We start from the raw sequence: 16,251 nt of genomic DNA, 5'->3' as shown, positions 1-16,251 counted from the left end.
GGGATGTAGGTTAGTGGTAAAGCACCCCTAGGTTCAATTCTTAATACCAAAAAAATAAAATAAACAGACAAGATATAGAATACACACAAAAATATTCGGATTTTATCTGAATGGTTTTATTCCCGATTTCTTCTCTTTATTCATCAATAACTCTTTCATTTTTATTAATTAATTTTTCATGGCCAGACTTTCCCTTAACATTTATATAATATGATTCTATTTTTATTAAACTCTTCAAATAACTACTTTCCACTAATTGAAAGGAATGCCGCTGGGTAAGAAAGACATGGGACTTACCCTCCCTTCCCTGTTGTCCCTGAATAAGTATTTCTCATGAAGATATAAGAAAACCAACAGAGAAATATTTTCCTAATATTAAGATTCTTAACCAAAATTCACCTTCATACTTTTTAATCTCCCACTAATTGGATGACTGCTAATGGCCACCTAAAACAAAAGTGGGTTTCTTTTCTTTTTTTTTTTTTTTCTTTTTGGTACCAGGGATTGAACTCAGGAGTACTCGACCACTGAGCCACATCCCCAGCCCTATTTTGTATTTTATTTAGAGACAGAATCTCACTGAGTTGCTTAGTGCCTCAGGATTGCTGAGGCCGGTTTTGAACTCTGGATTCTCCTGTCTCAGCCTCCCAGGCTGCTGGGATTACAGGTCTGCACCACCGTGCCCAGAATCAAGATTTCTTTTAGTGAGATGTGGCTGATTACTCACTCAGTAGAACATTCTTCTCAACAACTCTCAGGTCAAACATGGAAAAGATCACATCATGACTAAACTGTCTCTGATTAACTAATTAAAAAAAAAATTTAAAAAAAAACCTTAACACCCAGTGTCCTACCATGTTTGGAAATATTAAATTATTTCTCTTCTCTTTAGGATTAATAATGCAACAACTTCTAGATAAAAGAATAAAAGATTAAAAGGCTATGTTCTGACATTCTGGAGTTCTGTGTAAAAATTTCAGTGTAAAACTCTATGGATTAGAAAAAAGGTCTACTTTGAGCTGACAGTAAAAACAGAATAAGAACGGGAGCCAGTCTAGGGCTGGGATTGTAACTCAGTGATAAAGCACTCATCTCGCATGTGTGAGGCACTGGGTTCAATCTTCAGAATCACATAAAAATAAATGAGTAAAATAAAGGTATACTGTGTCCATCTGAATCTAAAAAAAATTTAAAAATTTTTAAAAACTACACTGTCTAGCTTTCCACTCCCCAAAGTCATTTATTAATTCGATAGAAGGTAATTTTATTTTTATTTGATCTGCTTCATTTTGCTTTTGGTGCTAGGATTGAATCCAAGGAATCATGCATACGACCTGGTGCTCAACTACAGAACTATACCCCTAGCCAACAGTTAAAACTCTCACCTCTAACAGACTCTAAGAAATAAACAAACCAGTTTGATTTGGCAGCAGGTTACACTGGCATCTATCTATTGGCTATTGGATCTAAAATACTATTTTTTTTTCAATTCTTACTGTATTACAGCAGAATTAAGTCTTAAATCTTTGAGATCTATCATAAATACACACATGAAGGTTATATATTCTAGGTAAATCCAAATTTGAACCCTTGCTACCTGATTCTACAGGTTGTGTATGACTACTAAATTAACCCTGGAGGGTTGCTGCAAGGAGTAAATGATTTAATGCATGTAATATATTTTACACATAATGTAAGTATTCTTTCCAAGAACATTGATGGGCCCTAAAAATTAGTAATATGGCCTCTGTTCTAAACCACTCAATTGGTATTTTGATATTTTTAACAAAGGCAGTCTCCTTAAATTGAATCATCCAATTCATCCTAAGATGAATGGTCAGTTCAACATGCCTGGTCCATAGTATGTTCATAGTAGGCCCTAAATATATCTGTCTAGTACCTCTAGTACCCATAATGGACCATATTTGCACTTTTACTTCTCTCTGGTGTTCACAGTCAGCAACTGCAACTTGATTACTAACTTGTAAACCTCAAGTAGCTATGCTGTAGAAGATGCAGGGCAATCCTCTATACCCCACCTACCTGTTTAGCCCCCAGCAAGCCACAAATACAAAGACTACTAGACTAGCAGCAGCCACAGAAGCCTATCTTCCTCAAAGAGCTAGCCACCCTAGAGATGAGAAAATCCTGTCGGAGGTTTCAGCTCCAAAGTCCCACACCCCAAACCTTAACCTGCACAGGCTCCATCTCTGTCCTACCTCATGGAAAAGGGTCCGTTTTATACCAGTGCATGGTACATGCAGAATGATACAAAGGTTTGGGAGACGGCAGGTGAATGCTGACATCTTTCATAAGAATTCATGATATATTTCTTCACAAAAGCATCACTAAGCGGGTCTCAAACTTTTATCTCTTGTCAACACACTAGAAGATTTAGCTCCCAGCATTAACAGAAGTTCCCTACAGAAGTGATTCTCAACTGGGGAGTAGGTGACATGCCCTCTCTGAGGGACACTAACAGAATTTGAGAAATGGGTTATGTTGAGTGATGAAAGAGACAGGAACTGACATGTCTCTCAGGTAATACTGACATGCTCCTAAAATAAAAATCACTCTTACAGAAAGTGATTAGATCCTATTACATTACTGGCACCACTCATAAGTTAAATGATAGTTTAGATTAGCACGCCTACAAATCTTATCTAAGAATATAATCACATTTAAAATAATGTTTCTTTGTGAGAAAATTCTTTCAACACAGAAATACTATTTTCAATTTCGTGGCTGTCCATAAAAAAATGGAGGGAAAAAATTGACCAACAGTTAATTGTGAAATTCTAAGAATTTCTTACCTGAGAATTCAGAAAGGCATTAGTGGAGTCCAAAAGCTCCATGAAATGGTATGCAAATTTTGTGCACATGTGTATTTTTCTGCAGAGCTTATATATCAGATTCTCAAAGTGACCCATGGCATACAAATATATCTTCCTTTAAGAACCACAACTATTATTAACTGCCTCACAGGCAGAGAAATGAAGATGTAAGACCAATGCCTGGGTTTACTAAGTGCAAGAAGCAAAACTAGTCTAGACCTGTACTTCTACAATCCAATTCTTTTCTCATCTAACTCTCTGCCAACCACTTAAATCTTATCCCAGAACTTGAATCCTGAGAGAGAGAGAGAGAGAGAGAGAGAGAGAGAGAGAGAGAGAGAGAGAAATCTTACTAGAAATGCAACTTTTTTGTGCTTTAACATATAAATATTTACAGGTTTATTTACTGAAGAGATTTTTTTTAATCCAGTAATAGTAGGTTTTACTAATGTCACAGAAAGCACTGTAATCAGTGGGTACTTTTCTTCCCACTTCCATCATTACCCATAAGCCACAAACCAAATAATTACAGATCCCTGAAATGCATGTGAAATGCTCTAGAATTTAAATTCTCAAGTTGATACTCAAAAGCTATGCTTCAAACCTATACAATCAATTACTGCCCAAAAAACTGGAGTATGCAAAACAATTCCAAGATATGAAAGAAATAAAAACTGACCTTCATGAGATGCTGATTTATCCATTTTGTAAATGTTTTCTTCTGAACTTTGTCCCGTTCATCTGAAAGATTAAAATAAGGTATAAGGTTGATAAGATCTATGCAAAAGACACTTTGTGATCATGCATATAAATGAAAATAGGATATCCAAGAGATATTGCTCAGTGCATTCAAATTTTCTTATTAAATGTTGGCAACTTTAGGCCATCTGCAAGAAAGCGTTAAAGGGCTATTTGTCAGATGGTCTCTTCAATGTTGTATGTGCCAACATTAGTCCATTACAACTGCCCCTCAGTTGTACAATTCTAACTCCATCACATCCACCAGCACAAAGATGACTCTAAAAATGCTGCCAGCTTCAAGTAAGCCCTTGCACTGAACTTTTCAAAGTATTTTAACACATTCATATCCTATTTGCTCTTTGCAACCATAAGCAGGAGAGTAGATATTGTCATCCCCATTTTACAGAAGAAACTAAGTCTCTGATTTGTCCACAATTATCCAGAAAATGGTTTAAAGTCTTATTAAGGGCTGGGGATATAGCTCAGTTGATAGAGTGCTTTGCCTCACATGCACAAGACCCTGGGTTCAATCCCTAGCATCACAAAAAAAAGTCTTGTTAAAAGGCAAGACCTAGCCTAGCTAGGCACAGTGGTGCATCCTGGTAATCCCAGCAGCTCTGGAGGCTGAAGCAGGAAAATCACAAATTCAAAGCCAGCCTCAGCAATGGCGAGGTGCTAAGCAACTCAGTGAGACCCTGTATCTAAATAAAATATTAAATAGGACTGGGGATGTGGCTCAGTGGTTGAGTGGTGTTGATTTCAATCCCTGGGACCCTCGCTACCCAGCCCCCTCACCCCCCTCACCCTCCTCACCCCCTCACCCCCCTACCCCCGCAAAAGGCAAGACTTAAATTCAGATCCTTTGGCTTGAAGTGGGCTCTGGCTTATTTATGCTACTCCTAGAGTCCCTGTGTTGAAATGTCTGGTAACAAAGAAACACTACAACTAAGTAGACTCACTGAGGAAAGAGATCCTGCCCAGTGCAGAGAAGAGTAAGAGAAGGCTTCTTATGCTTTAGGAAGAAAGAACAATCAAAATACTCTGATACATCAAGTAATTATTTCAAAGGAGAATCAAACTCTTCCAACACTTAGAGCTAACTTGCAAAACTACACTACCCTCTCCCTCCCCACTTCTAGGCAGCACTCCCTACCTTCTGTGTCTTCCCTCCTCCTTCTTGCATCTGGAAATACCCTTCTTTTCCCAGGTCACCTTCTTTCCTGTCCCACTACCATTCAGCTCTTCTCCAACCTTTCCTTGGGGATAAGACAAATCTTGCTCTCCTTCTTTACCTCTTTACCTCTTCATTCTTTATCCCTGAACCTCCTTAAACTGCAGTAGAACTAGGCTTGTTTTGTTGTTGTTGTAATAGTTTTTGTTTGTTTGAAAATGCTTGTCCTGTTTATTAAAGGTATCTATGCTCCCTACAATAACTTAAACATAAGCAAAAATATAAGACAAATTAACTGATATTTATGAGACACAGATCATTAGTATAAGATCAATAATTTATTTAAGATCAACATCTTAATATGCACGTGAGCAAAAGAAGATAGCTAATCCATTTTTTAAAATCTGCTAGGCACAGTTGCTCACAACTTTAATCCCAACTACTTGGGAGACCTAGTTGGGAAGGTTACACATTGAAGCCTGGGCAAAACAGGGAGGGCTTTTCTCAAAAAAGGCGGATGGGGAGGGCTAGACACAGCTAACATTGAAAACCAGAGCTGCAGACATTCCTATCAGCATGTGAATTCTTGGCAGTGCTGCTTTGAAGAAAGTTATCAATGAGTACTGCTCCAAACCAATTTGACAATGTAGATCAAAGACCTTAAAAACATATATACCCTTTTCCAGCAAGTCTACTTCTAGAACATATCCTAAAGTTATAATCATGGAATGTACAAATACAAGTATAAAAATGTAAATCAAAGCATTTAGAATAGCAAAATAAAAGTTTTGGAAAAACATAAATGCTTCATGATAAGGAAACTGTTGAAGAAACTTTAGTAAAACAATCCAATCATTTGTCCAATATTTTACAAAGCTATTCAAAGATGGCATGTTGCTGTTTTCCTCCATTTTAATGCCAACATGCAGCTTGTAATTTCATAAGCCTTTCTGCAAAGTATCCCCTTGAAACCCTTCCATTTCCTATCACTGTCAGAGAGAAACAAAAAGATAACCTAAATATAACCTATTATTTGATTCTGCTTGTAACAAACACTTTTTCAGTAACCAACCATCTAGTCTTCTTCTTTACTTATTATCTAATATTACAAAATTGGAGAGGGAGTTTCAGAAAGCAGATCCAGAGGTGGAAGCTTGCTATTTCTGAATATAAATGCTTCAAATTTATGCCAAAATTGTTATATTTGCCTGAATCCAAATGAAAATCTCAATAAAAATAACTACTATGACAACAATGATATTGATAATTGTTTACTAATATTATCTTCCACAAAATATTTACCAGTTACTCTGTTGGCCCTTTAGAGTACCATCTACAGTTTCTTCTTTTCTACTATATACTAAATGCCACAATGTTTTTATGTGCTCCAATAAAAGATACCCATGATATGAATTATGCTTCAGAAAGGGCATAATTCAACTCAGGAAAACAATGCAGAATTACTTGTATTTGTAACATGGTAGCTTATAAGGCTACATATCTTGAAGTAATAATGGTGTCTTAAATGTCTATTAGCCTTGCTATTCCTAAAAAGTTCAGAAAGAATCTCAATTATAAGCAAAAATATAAATATAACATAGGTTCCAGCACATTAGACAAGAACAAAGCAAGAGGAAAAGATCTACCAATCTACCTCACTGATAAATGCAGATTTACTTCCCTCATTTTCTCACTCATTCATTCTAAGCTTTCATCAGGTCCTTTGATGAGCCCAGTGCCATGGTGGTACTGGAACCACCAGGCTGAAGAGGAACAGCATTGGCCAGGACCTCTGAAGGTCATCACCTGGAAGAACCTCTTACAGGAAGGCAGTGTGACACACACTCCAACTGAGAAAAGGACACAGCCCTCACCACATAGGTAAGCATGAAAGGGAAGAAGGTCCAGGGCACAGGGGCAGGGCTTGAAGGAGAGAAAGCAGTTTAGCCAGACACCCCTGTACAGATTTCTCCACCAAAGTTCTATGATCCCTTCTGCAGTTGCTTCCAACAACTTGGGCTGCAACAGTACCCAAAGACACTGTCATCTTTCAACCAGACGTGCTGAACACACCTCACTCACACACAAGGAACTGGAATATGGCCTGCTATGTGAAGTGAACTTTGGACAAGTGATTGCAAACAATGGAAGCTATGTGCCAGACTAGCACTCATATCACAATCCCAGCAGTACTTTTCTATGCCTTCAGCAAAAAGGAAACAGAAACAAGAAAAAGCTATTTCTTAGGTAGTAGTCATATTATTCCCATACAATTAACAATCTAGAACCCTAAGGTGAAATCCTCAGGGAGGAAAAAGGTCATTAAAATATTTAATAAAAAATCTTTTTAAGTCAAGAATAAACAACTTCCATATCAAGTTATGATTAAGATATTCCTGTAACTGCCCTCCAGTTTTTTTATTCATTTATTTATTTTTATGCAGTGCTAAGGATTGAACCCAGTGTCTCACACATGCTATGCAAGCGTTTTGCCACTGAGCTACAACCCCAGTCCCCAAATTTTTATTAATTTATTTAACCATTACATAATAAAGTGAGCTTTTACAAACATATTCCATTCCATTAAACTTAATATACCATATATATTATATGAACTCTACCTTCTTGAGTACAAAATAGTTATTTTTTATTATTTTCCAAGTTAATAAAAACCAGGACTATATTTTAAGGAACATGAAGAAGCAGAGCATAGGTTCTAAAGATGGACAGGCTAATTTCTGACCCATGTGGTATATCAAGAAAGATGATTTAATCAAATTATTTACCTCCCAGCACAGAAGAAAGATTCACTTACATAACAAAACTATAAAAAGTTCTTTTGATTTGATGTTTTGATGTGGTTGTTGTTGCTAGAGGTTCAAAAAGCACTGCTGAAAACTGAGATGATGCGAACCACGTGGCAGGCAACAGGTAATACTGGGAATTACTATCCACAATTAAAGCACATGATCCAGGTACAAAGACTGAGTTAACACACACATACCACAATGTAGCAGCAAATCCTGTTATTGTTTTCTGACAGTAAAAACCTAAACCTTGTCTTTTAAATCTGATAAGCCAGATGAGTGTCATTCAAGAACCAGGGGAGGCTCTATAACACTAGAATGTCACTGTACCTCACAACAATGTGAGAAGAATTAAGGTGGACTTTCAGGTTTTTGGCTTTCCTCATGAGACCAATTTAGAATCAGGGAAAAGATTAACCCTGGGAGGATTCTGTGATTTTACCACTTTCCATAAGCATTATTTCAAAAGGGAGTAGGCTAGATTACACCATCTAATTTTCCTATTACAAGTCTCACAGTGAGTCTTTATTTCTTTTCAGTCAGGGATGTCTTAACACTAAGATTGATATTTAGGGCAAGGCTGCTGCTATGACAGCAAAACAGGGAAAGTTATCCCTGAGCTCTTAACCAATTCCACTGGTTTTTCAGATTCTCCATTTATTATTATGAAGTTTTATAACATTCCTGTTTGAAAACCTGTCATTTGTACAGTAAGTTTTAAATGAACACATACATTTATACTGACCTTTTAAGTTCATTATAGCTGAAAATATATAACAATACTGAATGCAAACAATGAATTTAGGGAGAAAAGAATATAAATATGTATATAAATATCTATAAAGAGAACAGATTATTATAACCTACACTTACTATACTTCAACAAAATCCATTCAAAGCTAAATGCACTCAGTATCGCACAACAACAAATATTGATATTATATAAAGGCATATTTTGTATATAACAACAGAAAGGAAATTCTCTCCAGACAGCCTCAGAAGTTGTCAGGATCCAAACTTCTTAAAGGTGCTGGGTCTCAACTCCTGCCAGGCAAACCGAAGCAGGTAGTGCAACTTTCCTTTCCCAGTTCTGACAACATGAAAGTGGCATTAAGCTGAAACTACTAACCCATACAGCACATCAGTCCCACCAGCTTTGCGTTCCAGTCTTGATCATTTCTCACAAGCTGCCCCATCATTCTGTGGTAAATCCGGGCAACAGTTTCCCAAACTCTCTTCGTACAAGCTGGGATGTGTCAGTCCTGCTAACTTTCTATGTAGAAAGGAAAACACTGACTAGACACTCCCACTAGCAAGCTGAAAACTAGACAACACCCCCTTCTAAGCAAACATCAGCAAAGCCAGGCTCCTTTACTATTTTGTAGGGGATACATGTAACAACTACTATGACAAAGAAACTAAATTTTATGTTATTTCTCCTTTTATTCTTAAGCTGTTTATAAGAAATCACTTTTAAAAGAAAGTTTTATTTTTTTTTTATTTTTTTTTTTTTTTGCCATGAGGCAAACCAATAGGATGTTGGATTTTATAGCTGAACTAACTCATCACATTCTCTCTTTTAACACCCCAGGCAGAATTCCCTTGCAATAAAAGACAACGCCCAGCCCAACTTGTTTCACAGATCCCTGATACGTGTGCTATGAAAGTGATTTGGGAAGCTCACCTTTATGGGCTAAACATGGTTCAGGAAAAACCACTATCAAATATTTATGTATGGATACTTCATGGATAAGTTTTCTCTTTTTTAATATTTATTTTTTTAGTTGTAGATGGACACAATACAATTTTTTTTATTTTTTATTTTATTTTTATGTGGTGCTGAGGATCGAACCCAGGGCCTCACATGTGCTAGGCAAGCACTCTACCGCTGAGCCACAACTCCAGCCCCCATGGATAAGTTTTCATTTGAATCTTACAACAATTCTGAGTTTGGTGGTATAGTAAAAATTAAAGCTGAGAATACCAGAGTTTAGAATCATGAAGAGCCAGGCTCAGTGGTGTATACACCTATAATCCCAACTACTTGGGGGGCTAAGGCAGGAGGATAGTGAATTCAAGGCCAGCTCAAACAACATAGTGAGAACTATAGGAAGGAAGGAAGAGAGGGTAAAAGGGAGGGGGAGTGCTAAAACTCTACTGCCTAAATGAAATCTTAAATCTCATTCTAAAACCCATTTCTTCTCTATATCAAGCAATAGAACCACTAATTGAATAATGTAAAAAAAAAACAGGAACCTGCAATTTGAGACCTTCACGTCTGGATGGGAATCAATATATGGAGAATGCCAAGACATGAGAACCCTTGTTCTGAACAAGCAAAAGACCAAGCATCTTTAGCATTCCTATGTTTATTTAAAACATCAGAAAAATAGAAACTTTTTTCCTGCATAGAAACTATGCAAATAACAAATCCACAACAACAAATAAAAATGATCATTATCTATTTAAAGAAAAAGGAAGACAGTAAATTTGATCATGCCAAGGGAAGACATCAAAAGCCTGCTAGATTAAGTTTCCAATATGCTTTGAAACATATAATGTCTGCTACCTTTCCTATCCCCTACTATCCCCCCTCCCCTTCCCTCACATCTTCTCTCTCTACCCCATCTACTGTAATTCATTTCTCTCCTTGTTTATTTTCCCATTCCCCTCACAACCTCTTATATGTAATTTTGTATAGCAATGAGAGCCTCCCTTCATTTCCATGCAATTTCCCTTTTCTCTCCCTTTCTCTCCCATCTCAAAGGTAGCAGAATACAACAATTACTAATAGGGCATTATGTAAAATTGTGGATGTGTAACTGACGTGATTCTGCAATCTGCATTTGGGGTAAAAATTGGGAGTTCATAACTCACTTCAATCTAATGTATGAAATATGATATGTCAAGAGCTTTGTAATGTTGTGAACAACCAATAAAAATAAATAAATAAATAAAATTTTAAAAAAAGAAACATATAATGTCTAACCCTATCCTAAATAGAATAGATTGAAAAAATCATATTAGCTGCTGCTAAGAAATTCAAAGCACCTACTTAGTAAATATTCCTTCTCTCTCCTTTTCCAATTATCTTTATTTGTTCTATAGGCACTGCCTCCACTACAGAAAAGTCTCAGCCTGCCTATTTCTCAGGATTATAATAGCAAACACTTAAGAGCATTTAATATTTGCAGTTGTTATCCATCATATATACATACAACACATGTACACTGCACCCAGTTCTCATAATAACCCCACAAGACTATACCCATTTTTGTGATAAAGAAACTGAGGTGCTCAGAGGTTAAACAACTTGCCAGGGATCACAAAGATACTAAGGGCAAGAGACGTCATTTCCAAAAGCATACTTAATATTCTAAGTTTGTACTGGATAACAAAATTCAAGCTTTAAAATAAATAAATAAATAGAAAGATAGATAGATAGATAGACAGATAGATAGACAGACAGACAGACAGACAGACAGACAGACAGACAGACAGATAGATAGATAGATATGAAAGTTGGCCAAATCATCTATGGCATGGATACAAAAAGATGTAATTGACCTTGTGTAGATCATTGACTGTAATGAGTAGAAGGAGAAGAACCACAGTGTCTTACTATAAGAGGTTACAGCAGAATTTAAGATAGGAAGATTTCTGAATTAATAAGAATCTGGTTTGGGCTGGGGATGTGGCTCAAGTGGTAGCGTGCTCACCTGGCATGCGCGAGGCACTGGTTTTGATCCTCAGTACCACATAAAAATAAAGATATTGTATCCCCCTAAAGCTAAAAAATAAATTTAAAAAAAGAATCTGGTTTGAATTTCATTTTATTTTTTTGCAATGCTGGAATCAAATTTTATTTTTATTATAATTTTTAAACTGACATATAAAAATTACACATATTTGGAGGATACTGTGTGATGTTTCAATACATGTACACAATGTATAATGTTCAAATTAGGGTAAGCATATCTCCTCAAACATTTAGCATTTCTTTATAATGGAAACATTCAAAATCCTTGCCAGGCACAGTGGCACACACCTGTAATTACAGCAGCTCAGGAGGCTGAAGCAGGAGGATTCCAAATTCAAAGACTCAGCAACTTAGTGACACCCTAAGCAACTTAGCAGAACTTAAGATAGGGAGATTTCTGAATTAGTAAGAATCTGGTGTGAATTTTATTTTATTTTATTTTTGCATTGCTGGGATCAAACCCAAGCAACCTAGTAAGACCCTGTCTCTAAATAAAAAAGATTATATAAAAGGGCTGAGGATATGGCTCAGGAGTTCAATCCCCAATACCAAAACAAATTTTTTTTAAAGTTTAAATCCTTTATTTCACCTTCTTTGAACATTTATATTATCATTATCCAGAGCGGCCTTACTGTGCAATAGTGTGCTGTGACTTATATTTACTTAGCTGTAACTTAGTACCTATTGACCAACTCTTCCATCTCTTTCCCTCCCTCCTACTCTTCCCAACATCTGAAAACTATTATTCTTCTCTCAACTTCTTTCTATGAGATCAACTGTTTTAGATTCCATGTTTGAGTGAGATCATGTGTCCTGCTGTACCTTATTTCACTTAACATACTACCTTCTTCCAGTTCCCTTCATGTTGTCACAAAAGATAGGACTTTGTCCTTTTTTACAGCTGAACTATATTTCAAAGTATACACATTTTCCTTATCCATCTGTCAGTTGATGGACACTTAGGTTAATACCATTTCTTGGTGATAGTGAGACATGAATTTTAAAAGATCAAGCAACACTTTTAAAAGGTTCTATCTTGAAGGAGAGATCAAGAAAAGAAGCTAGCCACAGTAGCATATGCCTGTAATCCCAGCAATTTGGGAGGCTAAGACTGGAGGAACACAAGTTCAAGGCCAGCCTCAGCAACTTAGTGAGATCCTATCTCAAAACACATACACAAAAAAAAAGAAAAGAAAAGGGATGGGGATGTAGCTCAGTGGTAGAGTGCCCTGGGTTCAATCCTCAGTCCTGCGGGGATAGGAGAAGAAAATAAGAAGAATTGGTGTTGTGTAGAAAAAAAATATGTGGAAGGGGGTCTAATTATTTTTCCACTCCTAATAATAATTCTGTAGTATAACACAGTAACTACTGCAAATGAACAACTGTAAGACCTCTGCAAAAGAAAAAAAAGTAACTGGAAAAGGAGGATCAGTAAGAAGTCCAGTTCTTAAAACCAACAGACAATGCAGGTAACTGGTGAAGCGGAAGCTAGTGAGAATAGATAGAGGGGCCACGCATGGCCACCCCACCCTGCACACCAAGCCCACACCACCTGTGAGCTAGCAGCCTTCACCCAGTCCTCACCTAACAACGTGGCCACACCTCCCTGGCCCACCTAACTCTACAGCCTCAGCCAACCTGACCTGTGACTGGGGGTTGCTGCTGCCCTGTGGAGGTAACGGGTATGAGAAAGGGGATTTCCATTCCCATTTCAATTGAAAAATCTTACCAAATATTCCCATAGAAACATTGTTATGGTTTATGTCTATCAGTATTGAACTACAATTGATGTTCTTGTTCCAGTTAATCCAACTTTGCTCCACTGGTCTATGAGACTCACCTATGTGGGATTACAGACTTAAAAGAAGCTACACGACATCTTAACATAGCATAAAAAGATTGGCTCTTTCTTATATAGTGGTTTTATCAATTTAAATTCTCAATGTTGGTTTTTGTTTTATAACCACTATTTGTTAGGATTTGAATCTAAACAAAATTAATATTGATTTCCTGACCAGGGCATAATCGATCTAAGCCTCTGTGCTAGATACCAAGTATGGTTAAAAACCATACTTAAAAGGGAATTCTTGATATATTTAAACTACAGTCTTCATATAGAAGCTCTTTACATTTTCAAAAACCCTTAATCACTCTGCTAAAAAAAAAAAAAAACTAGAAGAAGCTTAAAGAAATTTCAAGATAAGCTTGAAACTAACAATGTATCTCAAACATACAGCTATAATAAAATCTCCAGATTCATACTACCTGACAATACATGAAGAAATTATACAACATTAGAAATGAGAAAAATTGTTAAACAGAATCATTAGAGGAAAATACATAAAAGCATGTTTTAAAAATAGTTGAGTAGGAAAACTGTTTCAAAACAAGTTACCCCACTTAAAAAAATAAAAAAACAACTGAACATAAGAAGGCTAACAAGTTTGACAAACCCCTGATATAAAAAGCAGATACTATAAACAAAGTTTTTATTTAAAAACTAACTGAAAGAAAATAAATAACACATAAATAACATACATCTGGAATATATACCAAATAGATGACTAAATCCTATTTTAAAAAAGTAGAGTTCCCCCTAAACAAATGGTATGAATATATAAATCAGGAGACATGCAAATGACCAAGAAAGATATGAGGAATAATCAATCATCCTTCTTATCAAGAAAAGCAAATGATTTCATATTGGCATAAATATATAAGAATGATAACATCTAATGCAGAGAAATAGGTAGTCCCAAACTACCATAATGTGGATATAGAAAATGGCAAAGACTTTTCTGAGGGCAATATGACAGTATCCATTATAAAGAAAAAATGCATATACTTTCTGAACTACTAATTCTACTTGTAAAAAAACAGTAAGAAAATACTTGTGTGTATACGAATAGCACAGAAGGATGTTTACCATAGCAAAATATTTGAAGCAAGTTAAATGTCTGTAAGTAGGGAAACAAGATGAATTTTCACTCATCCTACAGAATTTTAATAAAAGAAAATCTGCACATAGTGACAGGAAAAAGATTTTCTAGACACATACTTAAGTGACAAAATAAAAAATAAAAATTATATATAAAAGATGCATATCATGAGAAAGATCAGTTCCATAGAACCTGGAAGGAGAGGGCTTAGAAAGGTATCACTCATATTTCATTCGGCATGTTTCTAGATTAAGTTATTCTTGTGCAAGGAGGATGTCTTTGTGTGTGACTATTAACTGTAAATGCAAGGGCAAGAGTGTTTTAAGTTCATTTATTTGTTTAGGTATTGAATACTCCACTAGACTCTTCTAGGAGATGGTGAAAAAGAACTAAGACCCAGGCCAGAATGCTTCCATTCAGGGTGGAAGGAGCCAAGCACTCCAGGTATGGCTAGGCTTGCTCTTCTGCTGATGGAAAGGGTAAGGGAGGGGAGAGGGGAAGGGCGAGAAGTGGTGAACAAAGGTGGAGGTGCAACTGCTGACAACTTCCTTTGGGGGTGGGTGCTCAGCAGGGAAAGAGAAATGATGAGATTGTAGAAAATCTCTGAAAGGAGAATCAGTAACTGAGAACATATTCAAAAATTGCCCTAAGAGGGCTTCCTTATTCAGACTTTAATTGCCATAAAACCAAATGCAGTATGGTTTCACAGGCATTTGTCAAGGATCCAGAAGCAGGCCAAGGGTAGAATGTGCAAGGTAAGCTGAGATGCAGAACAATGGTAAATCTCTCCCCACAAATGCTTTTTTGTGTCTCTCCTCTCTGCTACTCTCCCTGCCAGCCAAATCAATGATCAGATCCTATGTTTTCCTGTCCTGTAGGTGCAGTTGCTGAGTGGGTAGGGACCAACAGTATTGGTGGCTGGGAACTAAGGTAAATATTCTGCCTAAAAAGGAAGTTACTGGTGTCTACTATCAGCACTGATCAAGAATTCAATATAAAACTCCCAGACTCTGTCTTTAATATGCCTTCTACCTATGCATCTTAAAAACCTATGAACATGAAGATACTTCTAATTACCATTATACTGCTACAACATTTAAATACTAAATGTGATCTAATTTCTACTGATCTGCATCACTGTTATGGACAGAAAGTTTCTGAAACTCTTCATCTGTATTACACAAATTTTAAGGAATTGGACTTTTTTTAAGTTCACAAAGCCAGCTTTTCTTTTCAGATTCAGAGATCTAGATAAAAACATATCCAAAGTCACACATATCACATAAATTGATGAAAATAAGTTAAATAAACATCATTTCTACATTATTGCTATGCAAGATAAATCTATTACATTTAAATGCCTTGGGGTTTTAAAATCTTTAAATTTGAAAACTTCTATAATTACAATTACTACTTACATGTAAGAAAAATAGTTCACTTAAAATTCAAATTAGTACAAAAGTACTCAAAACTAGGACCTCCATCTGGGTGCTGTGGCACATACCTATAACCCCAGTAGCTTAGGAGGCTGAGGCAGGAGGATTGCAAGTTCAATGCCAGTCTCAACAACCCAGTGAGGCCCTAAGAAATTTAGTGAGATCCAGTTTCAAAATAAAAAGGGCTAGGGATGTGGCTCAGTGGTTGAGTGCCTCTGGGTTCAATCCTTGGTATCAAAAAAACAAGTAGGACCTCCAAGAGCTCAGATCAGATAAGAATATGAACAAATTACAGTGGATGCATATGATAGCTCAAGTTTTTTTTTTAACTATATGACTTTCTGATTTCTGAATGAATCCTATTTTCTCTTACTTTTATGCTATTTCCAGCCCCCAACCAATGACGTAACTTACAGTACCTACATCTTGTAAGTTCACTAAATAATTAACTACCTTTAAGACTTCAAAATATAAAGGAACCCATACACACCCCAAACACACCCATGGTTTTACTATCTATGCTGTGTCATTTGATAGACTAAGAAGACAGCTATGAGAGGGAT

The 16,251-nt window shown here is 36.4% G+C and overlaps 1 protein-coding gene across 22 annotated transcripts in view; it reads right to left on the bottom strand.

Annotated features, from left to right (window-relative positions):
• The window catches only part of Dst (dystonin), a 427,642-nt gene that overhangs the window by 244,941 nt on the left and 166,450 nt on the right, over window positions 1–16,251 (bottom strand). For all 22 annotated transcript variants that reach the window (XM_021721801.3, XM_078019848.1, XM_078019847.1 and 19 more), the window contains one exon: window positions 3,514–3,575. In XM_021721801.3, coding sequence (XP_021577476.2) covers window positions 3,514–3,575 — 62 coding nt within the window. The remainder of the gene's footprint in view (window positions 1–3,513; window positions 3,576–16,251) is intronic.

This window comes from Ictidomys tridecemlineatus, chromosome 8 (assembly GCF_052094955.1).
Source record: "Ictidomys tridecemlineatus isolate mIctTri1 chromosome 8, mIctTri1.hap1, whole genome shotgun sequence".
Taxonomy (NCBI): domain Eukaryota; kingdom Metazoa; phylum Chordata; class Mammalia; order Rodentia; family Sciuridae; genus Ictidomys; species Ictidomys tridecemlineatus.
This window is presented reverse-complemented; position numbering and strand designations above follow the sequence as displayed.